Source organism: Lipophrys pholis (genome assembly GCF_963383615.2).
Source record: "Lipophrys pholis genome assembly, chromosome: 22".
NCBI lineage: Eukaryota > Metazoa > Chordata > Actinopteri > Blenniiformes > Blenniidae > Lipophrys > Lipophrys pholis.
This window is the reverse complement of record NC_137644.1, coordinates 11,333,862-11,356,325: the sequence shown is the minus strand read 5'-3', so window position 1 is coordinate 11,356,325 and position 22,464 is coordinate 11,333,862. Positions and strand designations below refer to the sequence as shown.

At 44.9% G+C, this 22,464-nt stretch overlaps 1 protein-coding gene across 23 annotated transcripts in view; it reads right to left on the bottom strand.

The window, feature by feature from the left end:
- sox5 (SRY-box transcription factor 5) overlaps nt 1-22,464 on the bottom strand; it is a 259,914-nt gene that overhangs the window by 46,708 nt on the left and 190,742 nt on the right. For 12 of the 23 annotated variants that reach the window (XM_080491527.1, XM_080491520.1, XM_080491531.1 and 9 more), the window contains one exon: nt 2,862-2,948. The exons of the other annotated variants lie outside the window; for them this stretch is intronic. In XM_080491527.1, the coding sequence (XP_080347653.1) occupies nt 2,862-2,948 (87 nt within the window). The remainder of the gene's footprint in view (nt 1-2,861; nt 2,949-22,464) is intronic. 23 annotated transcript variants of the gene reach the window in all.

Below are 22,464 nucleotides of genomic sequence, written 5' to 3'. Positions count from 1 at the left end.
AGAAAGTATATTTACATGCACCCACTAACCTAATTTGTGCAAATAATTAAATTCACTAATGTCGTAAATGCAGTACTGAGGTAACAGGATTAAGGTCGGATTGAAGCACAAAGTGGATGAGTTGTAGACGGCCTCCGTGATTTGTCTGGCGACACAGAAAATAACTTGGTTTAGTTTTACTTTCAAGTCGCGCTTCTCTGTCTTTAAACTCTATTTTGAGCCACAGACGTTGCAAACATACCCAGTGCCTGAGTTTATCACTAAAAGATGCACTGCTGGCTTGACAGCAACCGGTTGACTCAATGACCAAATTAATTTAAGATACTTTTTTTTTTTGTTGAATTGTTGAGTTGAAATTTATTGCTGAGATCAGGATCTCTTTTTCAAGGACGGCCAGGCCAAGGCAGCAGCCACAATGAAAATAAAACACAACCTGTAAATTATACAGACAATTACCACTATAAAAGACAAATAGCAGGGCATATGTACTGTCTGTAATAGTCTCGGAGCCGGACATAAATAGCAGCAATGGCCTTTCTCTCTTTTCCTGACACCTCCTCATATTGCGCCACAGAGTAATGCAATCAACCCTGCAGCTCATATACAGTATATACAGTGTTAACTCCGTGTACCCTGTATGGGTGAATGCGTGAGTCTGTGCTGTATGAAAGCAACGTCTGTGGCGTCCAAAATGTTCCGTGAGCTTGATGGGCCCTTTTTAAACTTGACTCGATCCAGTCGGTAAGAATAGTATTAAATACAACATCGATGACATTTGCAAGGTCTTGATAAAAAGATAAGACACGGGAGGAATTGGGCAGACTAAGTATGGAAAAGGATTGGATTGCATTGAAGGGTACTGCCTCAAAAACTGTAAAAGCAGATCATTTAAATGTAGAAAACGTCACACAGTGAGTATAAGAGAGTTAGTAGGGTTCAAAGGTAAAGACAGCGAGACATTAAGTATCCCCCATCCAGCTCTTTACCTTGTACTGGAGCAGGTCTGATGGTAAAGACAGCACACTGCAGGGATATTTATCCTAGTACTGAGGTTTATTCTTTTTTTTTTTTTTTTTTTTTTTTTTAATGTGTGTGTGTTTCTGTATGAACCACATGGGGCCTTTTACCAATGTTTCGTCTCAATAAGGCCAACGGAGCAGGAGGCAGTGGCCCACAATCACTTTGTTCCCCACAAAAAGCTCTTCAATGGAATTCGATGGGGGAAAAAAAAAAAATGTCAGGGGATGCGCTGACAGTGTGAGAACACATGCCTGCGCGCGCACACACACACACACACACACACACACACTATTGAAGCAAGCCGCTGCACAAACGCTTCCTACTTTTTGCATATTTCTAGCGCTTTTTTTTCATTTTTTTTTTACAATCATAGGCTCATTCACACTCGCAGAAACACATTGTTATGTAAGCCCACATGGGCTCAACAGACACCAAAGTGCCCGCACTTCCACTACACACACTCGCAGACACACATATATTGCTCCCCAGCTGTTGGTGTGTGGCGTGCCAAGCGGGACGCCCCTACACAGAAATGTCAGCGCAGCGGGGAGCTGGGAAAAGGGGGTTTGATCAATGGAGCCCCCCTCTCAATGGCCACGCCGCTCTGCAAGGCTCTTTGATTACATATTGCTTTGCTTCCTAATGAAGCTCAATTACTGGAGGAGAACGACGGCTTTGCCCTGGAGTTACAGCGAATAACAGCCGCTTGCTTCCACCTCTCTCACATCTTTTTTTCTTTTCTTTTTTTCCATCCTCACTTTTTCCCCTCACTCCTGCATATTCACAGCGCAGCGCTCTCGTGCTTCTCTTTTTTTGTGTCGCTTCCTGCTCTCTGTCTAGTCTCGGTGTTCAAAAGGGCTGGTGTGGATAAAATGGACGATTAACGCCGTGATTAACAAGGGGCTGATGGACTAGCGGAGACGTCATTAACTTTTTTGACATGTTGGCCAAACACGAGAGGCCCAGCTTGGTTCAATTCAGGGCAGCTCAGTTTCATTTCCGCTGAATATGGGCACTTTCAAGTCATTTCAGTGGACGTTTCTCTGTCTTTAGGTGATATATATTTGGATTTCAAGCAAAGACGAAGACCGAAGTTCCAATCATGATGCTTCAATTGAGAAAAAGCTGTATTTTCATCGCTTGATGGATTGTTGGACATAATAATGTTTATGATGTCGAAGACTTCATAAGAGAAATCCAGTTTCTGAAATTCAAATATCATAAGTAACAGACTGACAGAAGTGAGAATGTCAGATTTGCATCACAGTCACGTTTCACTGAATTTAGCCCCTTCAAGAAAAGCCTTTCCTCTTGCCATGACCCGAAAAATGTTTCTTTATTTTCAGTTTCAGTTTCAATGATGATGTAATATCACATTAAACAAACGTTATATTATTATCATTATATTGCCTGTTAGGAACTGCATGCCAGCAATTTCCTCTAGAAATGACATATTAGACAACCACTGAGACAATAATCCCACGGAGAGATTTTAGATCAAAGTCAATAAAAACATGAGAATGTGTGCGAATCCAGTAATATTAAATTACTCCTAATTCATTTGGACTTTCTTTCCACCAGGACAGTAGATTACCTGTTTATGAAAATGCTTACAAGAGAAATGTATTTCAAAAAGAAGGACAGAGGAACGTTTGAATTTTGCTCAGAGTTTAGAAATATATTGATATACTTGATATCTAAATAAAGAAAATAAAAAAGTTTCCTAAATTTATCGACGGACACCAGTGGTGCATAAGTTAGGTTTAAATATATATTTAAAAAAAAAAAAGAAAAGGCGGATTATTTAACTTTAGCTCTGGCTTTATCCAGTGCTGCCATACCTTTAATTTCTCCGATGTGCCCTGAGCCCATGGCCAAAAGTTTATCCTTCCAGTCCTTTGACAACAGCCTCTCAATGCTGGGGGCCTCTGTTTGGGGGAGGAGGAGGAGGAGGAGGAGGAGTAGGAGAGGAGGAGGGGAGAGAGGGGGCGCAGAGGAGAGGGAGAGAGAAAGAGGGATTCAGTTGGCTGGCCAACATGACAATAAAGCTCATTTAAAGTCCATTTGCTGTAATAAAGGCAGCGGCAGCTCAGCCTAATGGCCGCATCAGCAGGAGAGAGAGGGAGAGCGAGGGAGAGAGAAAGAGAGAGAGAGGCGGAAAGAGAGGAGCTGATAATCGAAAGAGGGGAAATCTGAAAAACAAAAACAAGTGAGCAAAAGGGAGCGAGCGAGCGAGGCGACGCAAGATAAAGAGAGAGACAAGTGGAGGAGAGCGGGAGACAGGAAAGAGAGAGGCTTTTTCCCTCTCACCTGCTGCTAGAGAATCATTAGCCCTGTGGGCCCTGAGACAAAGAGGGCCTTAATGCACCCGCCACAATGGACACATTATCAGCTCGCGCTTTGTTTTCAACACACACTCCACACAGACCCTCACACACCCACACACACACGCACATACGCAAGGAGTAACCACGGCACACAAATACTTGCAGGATCACTAATTAAAACCTGGACCATGGTCTCTCTCTCTCTCTCTCTCTCTCTCTCTCTCTCTCTCTCTCTCTCTCTCTCTCTCTCTCTCTCTCGCTCTCTCTCTCTCTCTCTCTCTCTCTCTCTAACACACACACACACACACACACACACACAGATGCATATACATACACAAACACACAGCCATCAACCTACAGTAGTCACACTGTCGCTATTATTGATGTGAACAAAGGGGAATGGGCAAAGTGATCAGACAAAGAAGTGAAAGTGTGAAGAAAGAGCGATGAGAGAGAGAGAGAGAGAGAGAGAGAGAGAGAGAGAGAGAGAGACAGAGTACTTTTATTTACTGGGAGCCATCTGCACTTGGGATGCAAGGCCTCGCTAAGGAAAGAGGTTTTACACTTTGAGTGGGGGAGATTAACCCTATCAGCCAACACAAACACACACACTCAAATGCAAAAACACTGGCGAAGTACACACACACACACACACACACACACACACACACACACACACACACACACACACACACACACACACACACACACACACACACACACACACACACACGTCAAAAGCTCATATATGTCGCTTCACATACAGATGTGTACACACTGGTATTTGCTGACAGCTGGAAAAAAACTTAGTTTGTCCCCGGATTACATTTTCTTTCCATAATGACAAGACTGATTTAAGAGGGGGGGGGGGGGGTAATCTTGCTGGTGTGAGGCAGCCTGCACGAATACACACATCAATACACACACTGACACACACAGAGAAAGAGAGAGAGCGAGAGATGTCCAGTGAGCTGAGATGAACAGCTTAAGGCTTCTTTTCGTCAGCTAACAGACATATAACACACACACACACACACACACACACACACACACACAACCACACACACACACGCACACACACACACACACGTCTGCTAAACACAACGACAAATCAAAGTCCTTCCACGTATCCCAACACAAAAAAAAGCCAACGCTTAAACTTCATTCTCTCCTCGTCATCCGTCTCTTTTTGCGTCCGTTGTGGAGTGAAACATGCAGAGATGAAGCTGAGGGGAACCACCTGGAGATTTTGAGGATTTAAAATGACACACGATCACACACAAAGAAGCCTGAGAGGGAAGAGTCGAAGATGTACAAGCGTGTCTCTCGCACACACAAAGCGCTGGAGCATGTCCTACATTACTGTACCTCAGTGTGTGTGTGTGTGTGTGTGTGTGTGTGTGTGTGTCTGTCTGTGTGTGTGTGTGTGTCTGCCTCCAGCCTCTCAGGAGGCCTGAATCAGGTCCTTTAAGACGAGAGCATTCACGCCCCGCTGATTACAATGGGCACACGTTTGCAAACGTTCACACACGTTCGCACACGACAATCAACTGAACTTCCAACCAGTCCATTTTTTTTATCTTCTTCTTCTTCTCTACCCGCCGTCCTTGCCCCCTCCTTACATGTTTGTCCTTGCATTTTCAACACTGCCACTTAGTAAGTCAGCGGCAGAGTTTCAGCGCTCCCTCCCTGATGTGTCCTGGTGCTTTCTGTCAGAGGCCACCGTGGCCTTCGGGGAATTGGTCAGCAGTGGGAGGAAGAGGCAGGGGAAGACGAGCAGAACTGGAATAGATGGAGCATCTTTTTCAAAAACAAGGGAGGAGTGAAGGAAAACATGCGTCGAAAGAGCAGAAGAAAGAGTGTGCTCCTGTGCCCCCCCCCCCCCCCCCCCCCCCCCCATGACAGCTGTCTCACCATCACCCCAACAGGTGCTATTAGCCCCTGGCACTCACTCTCTCTCTCTCTCTCTCTCTCTCTCTCTCTCTCTCTCTCTCTCTCACTCTCATCCCTCCCTCCACTCCCCCCCCCCGGCCCCCTCTCCCTCAACAATGACAGAGGCTTTTAAGCCAAAGAGCTTTGACAAGTGAGAGGGAACAACAAATGGCAGTGTCGCCTGTTCTCTTTCCATTGCACTCCCTCTCTGTCTCCATCTCCTAGTTATTATTTTTATTTATTAACAGGGCTGCAGCCATTGTCCCCAGTGACAGGCCGTGGCCACTTTAACTATTAATAAAAGCCAAGAGGCTCTTTCATTGTGCAGCGGATGGCAAAATGGGAGGAAATGGGCAGGAGGAGCCGGAGAGGGGTGAAAGACGACAGGAGAGGAGAGGAGAGGAGAGGAGAGGAGAGGAGAGGAGAGAAAGGTTGACATGCTGCATCTTTAACTGAAACTTAGATTGGTGACATGAACGCTATAAAAAATGAACCATGAAAATCCATCTTACATTTCTATATCTTATGTGGACAATACATTAACTTTCATTCATATTCCTGCTAACTTGCGCTGTGACCACTAATGGACTAACTATTTTATAACCTACAAATGTTTCGATTGCTTCAGTAAAGACTTCCTATTTTGGTGGTTGCAGTGACATGAGTCCCCTTCAGTTAGTGTGCGATCATATTTTGGTGCCCACACGTATGCACACACACGCATAATCCCGTGCATGAGTTAAAGGCGTGACCTCAGGAATGTCACACTGTCACATATCTCCTTAAGACAAAAAAAATGATGGCCGCCAATGCAAAAGAATTGAACTTGTTCACCAGTAAATCGGATGTTAAAATTCTCACACTGCACCTGATTCCCATTTCTTGTTCTGCAAAACTTCCAAGTTTCTTTTTTTGTTTTTTGAACACGATTCCCTTGACAGCCGAATGGAAACAAGGCGAGCGTCTACTACAGCTAATTAAGGACAAAAATCACATAATAAAGGAGGACAGCGCAACCCTTTCCATAAAAATCCAGAGACGCTACTCCCTCTTCTCGTGACGTATGGGACGCCTGAGCGTGTGCCCATTTGTGCATGTATGTTCGCATTGTGTGAGGTAAGCGGGTGGAGTTGTAGTGCCCACGCAGAGGCGTGCGCCACGTATTTGCAGGGCGGAGTGCTGTGAACCAAGGGCGAGGGTGGGTATATTCACATCACCTTTCACAATAAGGAAAGCAAAAAAAGTGTAAGGGGAAGTGTTTCAGTTGTGCAGGCATGTTTATGTTTAAACTCTTTGACAGAGAGTGTTGCTTCTTCTGTTCCTCTTAAATTAGTGACGTCTGAAAAGATCACAGACAAATTCTCTATTAGCTTGTTCCAGCTTCTTATTAAAGCTGTATGACGTTTAATCTGAATAAAATATCAAACACCCATACGTGGACCTGTTTTTGCTTTCCAAGTTTGCCTTCCTTGGTGACATTTCGGTCTTTAATATGATCAGAGATTAATCGGTTTATCAAAACAAATAAACAACAACGCCTCTCCTTGTGCTGCCGTTCTGTACAGTACAAACTGTCTGTGTGTCCCGCTGCTGTATTTTCATGCGTAAGCGCACAAATTCATCTGAGGGTGACGTTGTGATTCGGATCCTGCATGGCTGAAGGGAATTCTGGGAAAAGCAGAGGGGGGAAAACGCTGACAATAACTCTGGAATCGTCGGCTATTATTTTGGCTCATTGGCTCAAACGGAGTCAAGCTGCTGCCCTGCAGCCGAGCCAAAACAACCCTGTCCACCTGCCGAGTGAGGGAGAGAGAGAGAAACTGTGTGTGTGTGTGTGTGCGTGTGTGTGTGTGTGTGTGTGTGTGTGTGTGTGTGTGTGTGTGTGTGTGTGTGTGTGTGTGTGCTACAGCGAGCCCCCATCCGGCTTTTGGATCCACAGTGAGCTTTTGGTTCAGAAGCTGCTGGAGAGAGAAGGAGAAAGGGAAAGAGAGAGGGAGAGGGAGAGGGAGGAGACTCGACCTCAGTCCAACTCGCTCCAACCAACCTCACAAACAATACCATCTCTCTCTCACTTTCTATTTTTCACTCAGACGTTTTGCCCTGAGTCACCACAAGCAGCCAGCTCTATTTTTCCTATTATCTCATATTTGTGAAGACTGGAGACCTTTAGAGGAAAAGGGAGGAGGGGGAGCAGGAGGATGAAGGGGTGGGGTGGGATGGGTGTGTGGAAAGAGAGAGAAAGAGAGAGAGAGGTAGGGAGAGAAAAAGGGGTGGAAAAGAGAGAGTATGAGAGACAGAGAGCCCAGGCCCTCGGGTACGCAACAAAGGGGCCTCTGTGCCAGCGCCAGGCCCAGCCGGGCTGAGAGGAGGGTGGAGGATGAAGGAGGAGAACCAAGACAAGGAGGAGGGTGGATGAGGAGGAGGAGGCGGAGGAGGGCCCACAGGAAAGGGCCCTGGCTTGGGACCCGTGGCCGGCGCTTATATCCCCGAAAAACAGGCTCCACATTGACTCAGGCCTTGGCAGCCGTAGGGAACCTCCAGCAGCTACCCCCCACCCCCCTCTCCCACCCCCCATCCCAATCCGCCCAACTCTCTCTCTCGCTCCCATTTCCTTCTTCATTCTCCTCCTCTCGAAACTGAGCAGGGGTCAGCATTGAATAAGCAATTATACAAGCACTGGTGGAGTTTGTCTAAGGCTGCCACCATGAACACTGCAGTATTGAGATGGCAGGAAGGAGTAACAGCGAGAGAGGGCGAGGAACCGAAATGTGCGTTGACTTTTTGTCGTGAAAAAAAAAAGAAAAAGAAAAGTCTGTCGGCGGACGGAGACAGAAGGAGCACGTTTACATGAGATTTTAAGATTGGTCCATAATCAGATCAAGATGCAGTAGTGGTGTTAACGCTTTAACAAGGTTTACTCAACTGAGTTTAAGTCAAAATCAAACAGGCAGAAAAAGATCTGATGAACTTATCAATATAGTTTTTGACAAATACAACTTCTCTTTATATTACTACTATATATAACACAGCTATAGTCCAGTGAAGCTTCTACTACATAATCTGGGTCATGCTGTAAGGGTAACAAATTGATGACATTTTGAGGAGGCAACACACCTGCACATAGACTTACACTTTTTTTTATATATTTAAAAAAAAAAAAAAAAAGCAAAGTCATCGCCTCAAGCTGTGCCACAAATTACCTGTCCTCATATTTCACCTAAATCAGCACGACTCGCTCTGGTAATGAATACCTACAGTGTGTCTTTTCGGCGCGGCACGTCCCACTTCTTTCCCCAGGTGACCAGCTGTATTCACTCACATCATCAGAAGTGGGATTATAAAGGAGGACACTGAGACTGGCCACCGGGTCGTAAGACTACACTAGTGTGAGCTTGTGGATGAATGAATGAGTTCAAGTCTTCATTCGGGCTGTTTTGGTTTGCTGGTTTTGAAACTGCTTTTTCTTTATTTTACAGAATTTTGATTCATAATAAGTCAATAGCAGTTCATCACAAGGAGTCAGTCTCACCGAGCTATAAGCAAAGGACAATCTGACAGGGAAGAGAGATAAGACAATCCCATACATTGACAGATTCAACAATTTACTCCAATGCAGGGGTGTCAAACATAAGGCCAGTGGGCCAAAACTGGCCCTCAAGAGGCTCCAATCCAGCCCGCCAGAAACACCAAGCAAATTGTAAAGATTTCAAAACAAACATTGATTCTTTTTAAAACACATTTCTTAAAAGTAGCAGATGCAACACAACACCGAGACTCGAGCTGAGATATGAACGCTAACAAACTAGCATTAGCCTCGAAGCTATGCTGTCAGGGTACGTTTCCGAAAACACGCCAAGGCATCAGCTAAAGGAAAAGTGTTTTTCACGTTTCACTGTATTTTACAACCAGAAGGTTTCTTTAAAAGTGACTTTATGTTGAGATTTGTTTTGAGTCATTTTTGGTAGTAGTTTGGTTTAGCGAAAATATAGACAAAGTTAAAAGTCACTATTGTACCGGTCCGGCCCACTGTACGTCGCACCTAAACTAAAATGTGTTTGACACCCCTGCTCTAATACAAGTTTTAGGACTGTAGAAGAAACTATTCAGAAAAAAATTTCTGGTAGGTGCACAAGGAGAAAATAAAATCTCCACATAAACTTGTCAAGACCGGACTTGAACTACAGATCTCTTTCTTCAATCGAACCACTTCAACGCCAAACCAAGAAAATCTAATCTTTTAGTCATCTTTTCATCCCAGCTTAACTTCACCCCGTTACGTCCTACCTTCAATCATCCCCTTTCCATGTGTGTAACATACAGTAGTGTTTTGCTCCGGGACAAAAGAAGCAACAAAAAGAAAATAAAGTGGCGCTGATGTTTGAATATATAAATTTGTCGGTAGTGCGCGAAATCGACCGAAAGACCATATCTTCTGCATTGTGGGGATGTTGAAAGAAACCTCTAAAAAGCAGAATTTGGAATACGACTCCTCACTTATTTACACCCTCTTGATACCGCAGCTTTTGCTTCGCAGTCTGGCTATTCCCCTTCGCACCGACGGCGCCAGCACGCTCCATTACGAAATGATGATGTTGATATTTTGATGATCAATTCATGTCTGGTTGAGCTGGGCCATGTGTCTGGACACATTTTCATCGATTCCTTCTAAAGACAGTCCAATCGTTCCAAAGCGAGGGAGGGCCGTGCCAAGATTATGGGCAGTCTCTTTTCAAAAAAAAGAAAAAAAAAGAGGCTTGAGAGAGGAGAAAGAGATAGAGAAGGAGATGTATCAAAAAGCTTTTTGTCCAAGCCCACCTCGCACCACCACCTCCGCAAGGTTAGCTGCTAAAAGTACCAATTACTGGCTTGTTGTTGGGGAGAACGGCGCTTGGCAACAGTTGCGGCGGTGGCCGGGCCTCTGTGTAAACACTAAAATCCCTCTTCTCCTCCTCCTCTTCCTCCTCCTCCTCCTCCTCACTTTCTAGCCCCCTCCCAGTGCTCCCTGTCTCCCACTGAAGCGGAGGATCGCGGCGAGAAAAAAGACAGAGATGGAGAAATCGCGGGAGTGCGGGACACTCGTTCCCTGATTGGTCTCAGCAATCCGTGGTGACTTTTTCATTCAGAAGCTGCTCCAACTTTCGTTATTAATAAATGCCCGGACCACTACAGGCAAGCTTGGGGGGGGGGGGCGCACACAAATTGAAAGTTTCTGGCACGCACTCACACGCCGAGCAACATGACATCAGCTTCAGAGAGTTATGAGTCTGTTATTCACCTTGCAAAGTAAGTTAGGGTTTTTTTGGGTGAAGCGACAAGGGACATATGGTCCCCTCCCCCCTTCCACCCCCCCTCCCCACCCAAAGTACTGTGACAATCACAGCCGTGCCTCTAAACACATTTTGGAGCGACACACCTGTTATACAGAAAACTGCAAACAGTCACACACGGTATCACTTGCCAAAACACCTGAAGTCTAACTGTGGTGGTGTTTTTTTTTTTTTTTTGATTTTTTTTTTCCGCTTTATTTATTTTAAGTTTTACTTATAAAAAGGGACAAATGGCTCCCCCCATCCATCCCTCGTGTTAATGCCACAAATAGATAAAAAAAAAGAGGAGATTCAATTTAACTCACACAAAACAACAGATGTAGTGGGATTTATTTCAGTTTCATTCTAATATTGGTGATTTTGTGAACATATAGCTACGCCTTTCCATTAAATCTGATATTCTAAGAATAGCCCACATAGCACATAAAGTGAAAATTTACAAGGGTGTCAGTCAACAATTTAATAAATTGAAAATCCATTTATCTGAATACAGAGTTCTGCCCTTCACTCCACTGCCTTTCCCTAACAGATGGTGTTGTGGGTGCTTATGTCCAATTTGATTTGAACCAAACCCTCAGCCAATTTTTACACTGGCATGAAATCTCAGCGAGCCAGATCCACACACTGGCAGTCAGAAATAGCAGCGGAGAGGGCGCGACATTGTGAAAGAACGATGAAGGGCAAAATCTGGAGCGACATTCGAGAAAGTCGCAGGAAAACTTTCCTTGTTGTTTCGATTTGCTCGCATGTTGCTGTTGCTGTTGTTGTTGCGTTTTATTTTTTCCCTCTTTTTCGTTCCTCCCCTCCTCTGCGTGTTGTTTTTGTGCCTAGCTGGTGAAATTAGCGATGCTATCTTAATGCTGTGTTTTTGCGGGAGACAGAGAAATGTTCCTTTCACACAGACAGACAGACAGACAGACAGACAGACACACACACACACACACACACACACACACACACACACACACACACACACACTACCATTTTCCCAATTGCCTCTGTGACCTCCATTATCATTAAATGGTGTTTGATAGCATCTCGACATTTGAATCCGCTGCGGACTAATTCAGCCCGGGCCCCTGATAGCCACTGCCACCGCACCTTATTAGGGACAAGCTATGGGGACCGAACACAGATCCCATTTTCATTTTACTGCCTCATACTTTACGGGCTGAAGAGACCAAGTGTCAAGCCTAGTACTGATAACCACCAAATACTGCCTGCTAATTGCCCGGTTAACAAACAGAGCCTCACGAGAGACGTTTGAATAGATAATAGAAGTTCACACGCAACAATAGGTCATGCTGTATTTAAGACTAAATGAACTCCCTATGGAGGCTGGGGAAAGCTGCTCTCAGAAGCGCTCCTTTATACTTGTAGATTTTTAGCAATTAGATGATCCAACATGTTGAAGTCATCGGAGGCTCATGATGTAATCTAAATTAAACCGTGTCGAAACCAAAAATTTGCTCGATTTAATCTCTCAAACATCTAAATATGATTTGTATAGTTTTGTGGAGACAGCTGATTGCAATCGATATCCTCTCAATCAACCAACCAGATGAGGCAAATTTAAAGGTGGAAACAGGTAAAAAGTCTGCTTGGTGGTACTGAAGCCAGGATGAGGAAAAGGTTGTAAAGTGGAGGCCTGCACTCTTTTAATGCACGCACATCTCTTCCTGTCAAAAGCATCCTGTTAAAGTGGGCCAAGGCGTGTGTGTGTGTGTGTGTGTGTGTGTGTGTGTGTGTGTGTGTGTGTGTGTGTGTGTGTGTGTGTGTGTGTGTGTGTGTGTGTGTGTGTGTGTGTGTGTGTGTGTGTGTGTGTGTGTGTCGTACACAGAAGCTCAGGCTGCTGTAATGGAAAATGACACTTGCAATCTGTCTCGTGGCAATAACCCCTCTTCAGTGCTCTCGTCTCCACTACACACACGCACGCACACACACACTCACACAAACACACACTTACGTACGCACGCACACATGCACGCACTCAATGTCTCTGTCACTGCTGCAGCCCCCGGGCCGTCCTTGTCACTGCACAGCTTTATTGCATCACTTTAACGTGACAACAAAAGAAGACATTGTGCATTGGGCCTGCTGTGTATAGAAGGGGAATGGACCCACGCATTAACTATGTTAGAAAAGGATGGAGAGTCTGCACACACACACACACACACACACACACACACACACACACACACACACACACACACACACACACACACACAAATACACTCTCTCTCACACGCACGCACACACAGCAGCATTTTCCCTTGCAAGTCATGACATTTTTCGTCTGCCTGTCAAAGCAATGACAGAGAGACAGACAGAACAGCAAGACACTCCTGACACACTAATGCTGTTTTGCATGTTGGAAGCCTATTCAAACAGCGCTGAGCTGTGACTTTAACCTCCTCTGCGCTTGTGTGTGCGTGCGTGTGCACGCCTGCGTGTGTCTATGCATGTGAGACTGATGGGTAAGGACTGTTATTTCTGATGCTATCATAGTTTTGGCCCTGCAATGGGCGCTTGATTGACAGTTGGCTTGGCTTTGGAGTGGCTTTGCCTCGCCGGACGGCGGAGGCGGGACCCGCCTATTCCAGTTAACGCAAACGCTGTTGACAAGTGCTCCAACAGACGCGCAAGTACGAGCACACACTTCTCCCTCTGTTTATGTGTCTGTTTGAGTCTTGATATCCGTCTCTGTCTCTTTTTTGTCTTCCCTCGCTATGTGTGAATGTTTGTTCCATCTGTGCGTCGATGGGCTTGAGAAAGAGTGTGTTGTAAAGTCTCAAGAATAGCCCACATTGTCCTGTGTGCTGCTCAAAAGATAGGGCGACAGACATGTGAGAAGCATTAGACCAATGGCAACAACATCCCAAACAGCACAGGAATGCTCTGCTGACTAGCATGTGTGTGATTGTATTTGTGTGTGTGTGATTGTGAGCGTTCTTGTGCGCCTGACCTGTTGGAGCCTTACGAGTCACTGTGCTCCAATTATTTGCTAACGTCTCTCCTTGTAAATCCTTTTCCTACTCACAAGTTTTCCTGGCAAGATCACATTGTTTTTTTTGTTATTTTCTTTTGGGCGAAGAAAAAAAAAAAAAGAAAAAAAGAAAGTTTGATTGCTTGATGAGATCTGCCTCGTCAATAACGGGTGATGCTGCTGGTTAGGTCACGTTTAGATCACTTAGCCATCTGTGGCGAACAAACAGGAAGAGCAGAACTCACACCAATTAGAGGACAATATCAGAGCTGGGGAGAGAACTTGTTGGATTTCAGTTTATTTACTGAGATTATTTCTTGATATTTCTTTTTTCTTTGCTTTCATGTGACAGAGCGAGGGAAAGCAGGGGAATGACATGTGTTTAAGGTCCGGCTTGTGGGCTATTGACAGGACTGTGATACGAAGGGCATTTGCACACTTGACTGAGTGACACTAAGATGTCTTATCCGTGGACAAAGATGCTGGTGGCACTTTAACACATTTCAGTTGTCTTTAGGAGAACCATACAGCCTGGGAGCGCGTTGGAGTTTTCCAGAGTCAAAAACAATAACCCAGAGGATGTCATCGTAACGTCATGAGGATTATCTCACCCCTGGCAAAAACTTCCTGAACATTATGAGTAAGCTTATGTTATAAACTGGAGGTGTGGGGTGTGAAGTTTTATTTTGGGGAGGCTGGGAAAATCCAAAGAAATGAGCAAGGAAGTGTTTTTCAGCTGTGGGGAGTTAAAGTCAGGACATCTGAGCTGCCACAAGTTCCATATGAACTTTTTTTTTTTTTTTTAATTTTTGACTTAATCATAGCTTTCCTGGTTGTGTTTGTGATTTTATAACTGTCCTGACCACAGTGTCAATCAAAACCTGCTTGGAGAAAATCCACCGATTTTTGATGATTGTTTTTTCCTTGTACTGGTGACTAATTCCTTTCAAAAATTCTTTTAGCATGCCCGATTATTCTTTAGTCGCAGATTTACGATAATCAGGCTTTAACTCACTTGTGAAGTGCCAAATCAGGAGCTCAAATCTGCAGTCCACACGTGATCCACTATTTTTTCCAACCCCTAAATTTAATTGGCATATCTAGCAAAACACCGATTAAACCTTCCAATGGACCTATCTGATATTTACAACACTCACAAATGAGTGATTAGGATGGTTATCGAATCAGGCCTGAACATACTGCAGTTCTTTCTTTTTTATTAAATCAATCCTGCGTTAATCTGATCATTCATATCTTCAGCAGATATGATAACATACCCTCATACACACTGCTGCTTGTGTCGTTTCCTTCCTAAATATTCCCGCCTGTGTCCTCCTCCTCCTCCTCCTCCTCCTCCTCCTCCTCCTCCTCCTCCTCCTCTGCCTTCGACAAGACACCCATGACTCTTTGAGTGGGCTAAATTGTCTTAACGACATTTGGCTCGACGAAGACTGGAGAGTACGGTGGGGTATGATAACCTTGGAAATAACCTTGTTAACGTAATTCAACAAACCAACAAAAATGGATGAGGAGGGCGTGATCCGCAGTAAACTGGGGCAAAGTATAATTTGGTTAGTGAGTTGCGAGGGGCATCGGATCCTGTGTGCGCCTGTGTTTTCACATAGTAAACTGATACAGTGGAAGGGCGGCGGGGATACACAGCCAGCTCAATGTTAGAAAGTGTTGCTGGGTGTGTGTGTGTGTGTGTGTGTACGTGTACGCGTGCACTTTTGGATGTAAGAGTGTGCCAGACGAAACCGACGCGACCACACAAACAAGTGTCCAGTGTCTTAGCGTGGTCGATTCCTTGAACCACCATCACAAGACTGTCTAGTGTGAAGCTTGCAAACAAACATGAGTACATGAGTTCAAATAGAAAGAGGGAAGGAAAAAAAGGGTGTTAGAGAGAGAGAGAGAGAGAGAGAGAGAGACACAGAGAGAGAGAGAGAGTACGCCACGAAAGAGGGAGATGCAGATAGATGATAAAAAATTGCCAGCATGAGAAGATGGATGGTTTATTGTGGCTTCCCTCGTTAGTTTGTGAATGTGTGTGTCTGTGTGCATGAAAATGGTTGAGGTACCATCCACACGCACACAGGCAAAACACATACAGACGAAGGCTGGAAACTCCAGCAACATCTGAAGGAGCCTCAAATAGCACCGTCACACCACCACTTATACACCACTGATCATTGATATTCATAGTTAATCATCATTTTACTCACAAATTTCAACAACAAGGATCCACATTCTAAATTTAAGCCACTGCCAGGCAGAGAAGGGCTGTGAGCGAGCGTAGGAGGAGGAGGGGAGGGGGCAGTGCCAAAGAAATGATGACGCATGCAGACATTAAACACACACACACACACACACACACACACACACACACACACACACACACACACACACACACACACACACACACACACACACACACACACACACACACACAGACAGATCTTAGATGTATGAGGTGAAAGTTTTAAAAAGCAGTGGCGGGGATGACTATAAAACTCCTGACAGGTGTGTGTGAGTACGTGTGTGTGTGTGTGTGGGTGTGTGTGTGTCTATAAACTTCTGTATGCGCTGGCACTACAGACGTTGCAGGATGGAGGATTTGGAGAAAGGAGAGGAACAAGTGAGCGTGAATGGGAAAAGGAGCGAAGCAGAGGGGGTAAAGGTGGAGAGGTAAAATGAATGTGTTGCCTTAGGAATGGAGAGTTTAGTAGAAACACAGCCACAGCCTGAGTGAATATAAACCCGCTTTGATGAAAGTTTACTCACTGAATACACACTCAAATCTGTTATTGTCAATTAAGGAAAACGTGTTATGATGTTGTATCCAATAAATATGAAATTGGAAACAGGTTTTAAAACATGTCAAAGTTGTTTTCTTCAAATGGCCTCAGACTTTTGGGAAAACAGTTTCTAGTTAATTCATCTGGCTTCATGAGTGAAAGAAAACTAAAGGCCTTTTGAGGTTGTTGTTTTCTTCTTTTTTTTTTTTCAATGTCAACTCTTTTTCTTTTGGGAATAATATTAGACACACTGTTTCCTTCTGGAGAGGAGGTTCTATTCACTGAGCTGCAACACCGTGCATGAGCTAATCAACTTTTCAGTCAACTCAGGTTACCCTCCTGGAGAAGTTGCAGACCCCCTATAGTTTCTGATTTGCCGGCTCGGCCACTCCCAGGGATAGATAGGTAGATTTTACAAGGGGATGTCTTGTGATTTGCTTTGACATGTGCAAATCCAATAGTTTCAGCAATAAAGCAGACAAAGATTGTGACCCCGCTGATCTGTGATGCCCTAACTGCTCTTTTGAAACTACTACTTTAAAGGGTCTGAAACCATGGAGCTAAGGTACAAACACTTGTAGATTGTGGGGTTGAGAATAAGGAGAGAAGGGGGATTTAACAGATTTTCCTTTCGTTGGGTTGAGATGGCACTGATCCCATCAAACCTTTGATCAAACCATGTCACAAATCAATGCACAGCTTGCAAAGTTATCATATTTAGGGGTTCATGTTGTTATGTCTCCAAGTACAAATAATGTAATCTGGAAAATATGAGCATAGCTTTACAATTATAACTCCAGCATCAACAATTTGTTGTCCATTAAATTGAGACGTGGTGTTTTCTAACCGTGGAGTCTTCGAGTATAATGCAGGTTTAAATCTCAGTGAAGATACAAACATCATAACTCCATCATTGAGCTGATTAGAAGCCTCCATAATGAGTAAACTGACTTTGATTTAGAAATCCATAAGGCTCCTGAATTATTAAAATATCTGAGCGTCGGCTACAGTGCATCAATAGTGGTTGTGGTATTGTGTCATATAGTCACCGACTTTCATACTCGGTGGCGGGGATGTTTTGGAAAGGCTACAGAAACACACACCTGGGTTACAGACAAGACTGGCATACAGCAGCTGATTTGCTTTGTCAGTATTACAATGAGCCAAGAGGTGGGCCAAGTGTTCGTGCGTGCGTACATGTGCACTTCATCCCGTGTGTGTGTGTGTGCACGTCTGAATGTGTGTGTTGTTTTGTGTGAGTTTGTGTGTAGGTGACAACTCCAGCCCCAAACTGACTGGCATCTGGCGGTGGCAGTTGTTTTAACAGCTGAGCTGACAGCATTAATCCGAACGCACCCAAATCAAAAGGAGACAACACCTGTTCACTGCTCCTGAGCCCAGCCGAGGAAGAGACGAGGGAGGGAGGGAGGGAACGAGGGAGGGGGGGGAGAGATACAGAGCAAAGTATGAATGGAGGCAGGATGTGAAAGAGATGGAGGGGGAGTGATTAGAAGCAGGTGGAGAGAGTGATGGGGACAAAGGGAGGTAGAAGAAGGATGGCGATAAGGTGGCAAAGAAGAAAAATATAGCAATGGAAAGCAAGTAGTGGGGAGGGGGCTGGAAAGATATGGGGGGTAACCTCAAAAAAAAAAAAAACAACGGAGAGGATGGGGAGAAGACGATGAGAGTGGGCACGCTGCCAGGCAACACACACACAGCACTCTTTCCCTTGAGCAAAGCGGAAGGGGGCAGTGGGCCAAACCAGTAGGGAGGGGTAAAAAGGAGGGACAGGGAGGGGGGTGAATGAGGGATGGAGTGATCCCACAGGGAAAGAGAGAGAGAGAGAGGGATGGGGAGATGGCTGGAAAAAAAGGAAGGGTGGGGTTGGGGTGGGTATGTTGGCGATCTTTCCAGAAGAGCATCGTGGCTTCGACATAAGTGGCTGGTGATGACCGCTCAGCTTGCCAAGCAGCCGCAAAGGAAAAGAATGCAGCCGGAGCGGGAGGGGGAGAGGGCAGGAGGGAGGGGGGAGTGAAGAGAGAGGAGCACTGGAGATGCTTGTCTCCCAACATCTGGCTCAAATATGGCGGGGGTCGCGCTGTGGGCTCAGGTCGTGACCCCCTGAGGCTGACAACACAGACACCACCACTTCATCAGTGGGATCCGCCCTCTGACCAGCCGGCCAGGGGTTAATTAATAAAGACCCTGTGGCTTCAAAGACCGACACACTGAGAGGCTGATGGACTGGATGAGTGACTGGCTGCCAGGCTGACTGAACACATGTACTACCAGCAGAAAGGCACGCCGTGTGGTTAACGTAGGAATCACTTCATTGTCCGACGACAGCACTGAAAGACCGACGGACTTGTTGCTCTCTCAGTGACTTCAGTGCTGAAATGCGCACCGTGCGTATACCACCTTGATAACGGTCACGTAAGACGGAGCAGAATCGGTAGGACCAGAATAGTGGGCGGCAATTACGTGGAGCATTGGCACGCGTCCAGTGTGTGTGCGCGATGCATCATGGGAAGCTGTGACTCCTTGGTCAGGTCAAACAGCCTGGTATGTTTGTCATCGTGTGCAGAGTGGAGAGCCGTGCTTTCATTCCCGCGTGTGGCAGGCAATCTAGCAGGAGCTGTGCAGCAACACACAAACACACACATATATACACCAATCCAACGCCTCCAAACGAGGCTGTTAAAGCCCCTTTACACCCATGTCAGGCCTTAAATCCTGCCCTGGACGCTGCTGACATGGGCGAGAGGAGACTACAGCTTCTGGTGCTTTCACATGTGCACTGAGCTGAGATGTAAAATTGCACTAAGCAGATTGTGCTACTTTGTGGACAAGCCTACATGGATTATACCGGGAAAACTGGAGTGGAGTGGATTTTTACACATATATTAACATGCAATATGTGGCGTTTGAAACAGATACAGATTTTGCCATATATGAATATATGTATGTATATACAGTACATGAAGACGGTATACACAGTTAAGTGCAGTGAAAAAACAGCCACAGCTAATAAGCTCTATCACACAGCTTACTTAGAGTCTATTTAAAGTGCATTATAGCCTACAGGAAGCTTACATGCCGCCATGAAGGTGCCATGGAAGTGTAGACCTGCACCTGCAGTGCAGGACCTGTATATAGGTCACATAAACCAACACAAATTGATGCATTCACATGCTTTACTGGAACTGCATATATGCATCAGAAAGGGGTAAAGTTAATCTCGCTTTTATGTGGGGATGCCAAGAAATTTGAGTACGATCAGCTTGCCACGGCACGCCTCATATCAAAGTTTTATAACTTATCAGTTTGATTTGCTGCTGATTTACAAATTCAGAAAGTGTCACTTTAAAGTTCATTTTTTTCTATGAGCAGTGAGCAGTAAATATTATATTTTTTATATATATATTCCATTATATCCCAATACATTTCTGGAAACTAATGTTACTCATGGCAGTCTGCAAGAATAGATAATTACTTTAAGTCGGACCAGAGAAGGTCAGCTAAATATGCACAAATGTGAAATCTCTATTAACGTCTATATGCATTGTGATAGAGAAATTTTTCTTTTGAAAATGAACAACTACTGTCAAAACGACTTGATTCCCTCTAATAAACCAACTAACGGAATTTCTTCACAGGGACACCCATGGAAATGTAGGAGCTCGTATACAATTAAAACATATGTGGGATTACAAGTTGCAACTCGTGAACAACTTCCACCAAATTCACACATTATTCAAAGTTAACTTGGAATTGCCTACACGCACTCATATACACACACACACACACACACACACACACACACACACACACACACACACACACACACACACACACACACACACACACACACACACACACACACACACACACACAAACACTCGCACACTCAAAAATTTGCATGTTAATGGAAACGTCTGGAAACCTTGCAGCAAAGTGATACCTTTTTATATTTTGTCATGGCACGGTGTCAAGATGAGAAATCAAGCATTCCATTCCAAAATGTGACATCCACCTACTCACTAAGTAACTGCTGGTGTGTCAGTAAACTACTTAATGGAAGATAACTTCACGATTCATCTCGCAGAGTGAAAACGCTTCTAGGGTGTCGCTGTTTGGCCTTTTGAAACCCGGTTGAACTCGGCACACTGTCAGTCAATCTTCTTGTTTTGTTTGAGTGCCTCGACAAAGTTTTTTTTGGGAGTTTTTTTTCGCCGCATTTCATATCCTTTCCGATTAAAAGAAATCGGGGGACAAATGAAAGTCGGCGCACTCTGCTCAAAACTCATTACTCTTGCGGCCATTTCACAGCATAAAAACATTCCTGTGACTCTCCATGGGAATGGGAGAAAAGACAGAGAATGAGGGGGAAAAAATTGCAGAAAAGGAGGAAAAACAATGAGCGGGTGTGCAAATGAAGGGAGTTTATGAGGAAGCTGAATAGATAAATCATGGATTCCACTGATTTGGTCATGGGACATGATGCTGAATGAAAGTGAATGGGTGGGTGCCAAAACACTGGGGCCTGTCTAATATCTGTGAGGCAGTGACAGGAGGTCTTTCTTTGGGAATGCCTGACTCTTGACAAATGTGCACGCAAACACACTGAGAGCTGCAATCATGTTCATGCAAGAAACGTAGTATAACCACCAGAAATCTTGACTCGTGCACAGAAACATGCGTGCACGTACCGACACTGTACTGCAGGATGGTGAGTAGGTCACAACAGCTAAGCTATGGAAGCTTCGGCTGATTCATGAACCTTCAGCCTTTGTCCTTAACTTAATGCCGTGCCGGGGGGGGGGGGGGTCGCACACACACACACACACACACACACACACACACACACACACACACACACACACACACACACACACACACACACACACACACACACACACTCACACACACACACACACACACACACACACACACACACACACACACACACACACACACACACCTTCAGGAAAACCACAGGACCCTCTCTCTTCTGTCTAAGCCCCTTTATGCTCATGTATTGGACAAAAGATGGGGCACTGATTTTCCCTAAACACACACACACACACACACACACACACACACACACACACACACACACACACACACACACACACACACACACACACACACACACACACACACACACACACGCGCACAGACACGCACACGCACGCACACGCACGCACGCCATTCATCTCCTTAATATCGCTCATCTGGAATGGGAAGAATGGCAGAAAAGGAGTTTCATCCCCTCTGATTGTCTCGCGCAAGGCTGGACAGAGAATGCAACGTTGAAAAGCAGACGCAAAACAATTCAATAAGAAAAGTGACTTGAATGTGCCTTTCATCAAGCCAACAATGGCACAACCCCACAATGAGACTCAGGTTCACCCCATGACGTTGCCTGTTTCTCATGCTGCAAAAAGCGAGACGGGGAAAAAAAGCGAATTGACTTGATTTGAATTGTGGTCCATGTCTATGATGATTTTTCTCCTACCCCCCAAATCCTGGCGACAACAAACACTGTGAAGTTAACTGACACAATGACACCCGGATAACTGGAGAGAATGGTAAATATAAAGCTCTTTGCCCACCTTAAAGGGAGTTTTATTGCAGTAAAAGGACGCCATCTCTTTTTGAAAAACTTTCAGATCTTTCAAAGCAAATGCTGAAGGCTTTTTCCTCATTTGCTAGGTCACACAATCAGTGGTGAAGGATAGAAAAACAACACTCGGAGTACAGCTCGGCTCAGAAAAAGGTTCAAGGTAGAGTTGGTCTCATATGCATGGTGTCAGCTTCTCTTTAGCGAAGGCTGACCATGTATTTAGAGCTCTTTAATTGGCCGACGCGAGGATAAATCTTGCTTTTTCTTGCTTCCATTCAACTTTCGCGTTTGAATAAAAAAAAAAAAAACAACGGGACAAAAACCTTTCCCCTCTCTTTATTTCGCTCGCCTTCGTTTTTCCCAATGTGAGGAGAATAATTGCGACAAACAATAGCTGTGAGAGTCCTGCTGCACTTCATGTTAATTTATACAACTAACTAATTACCGA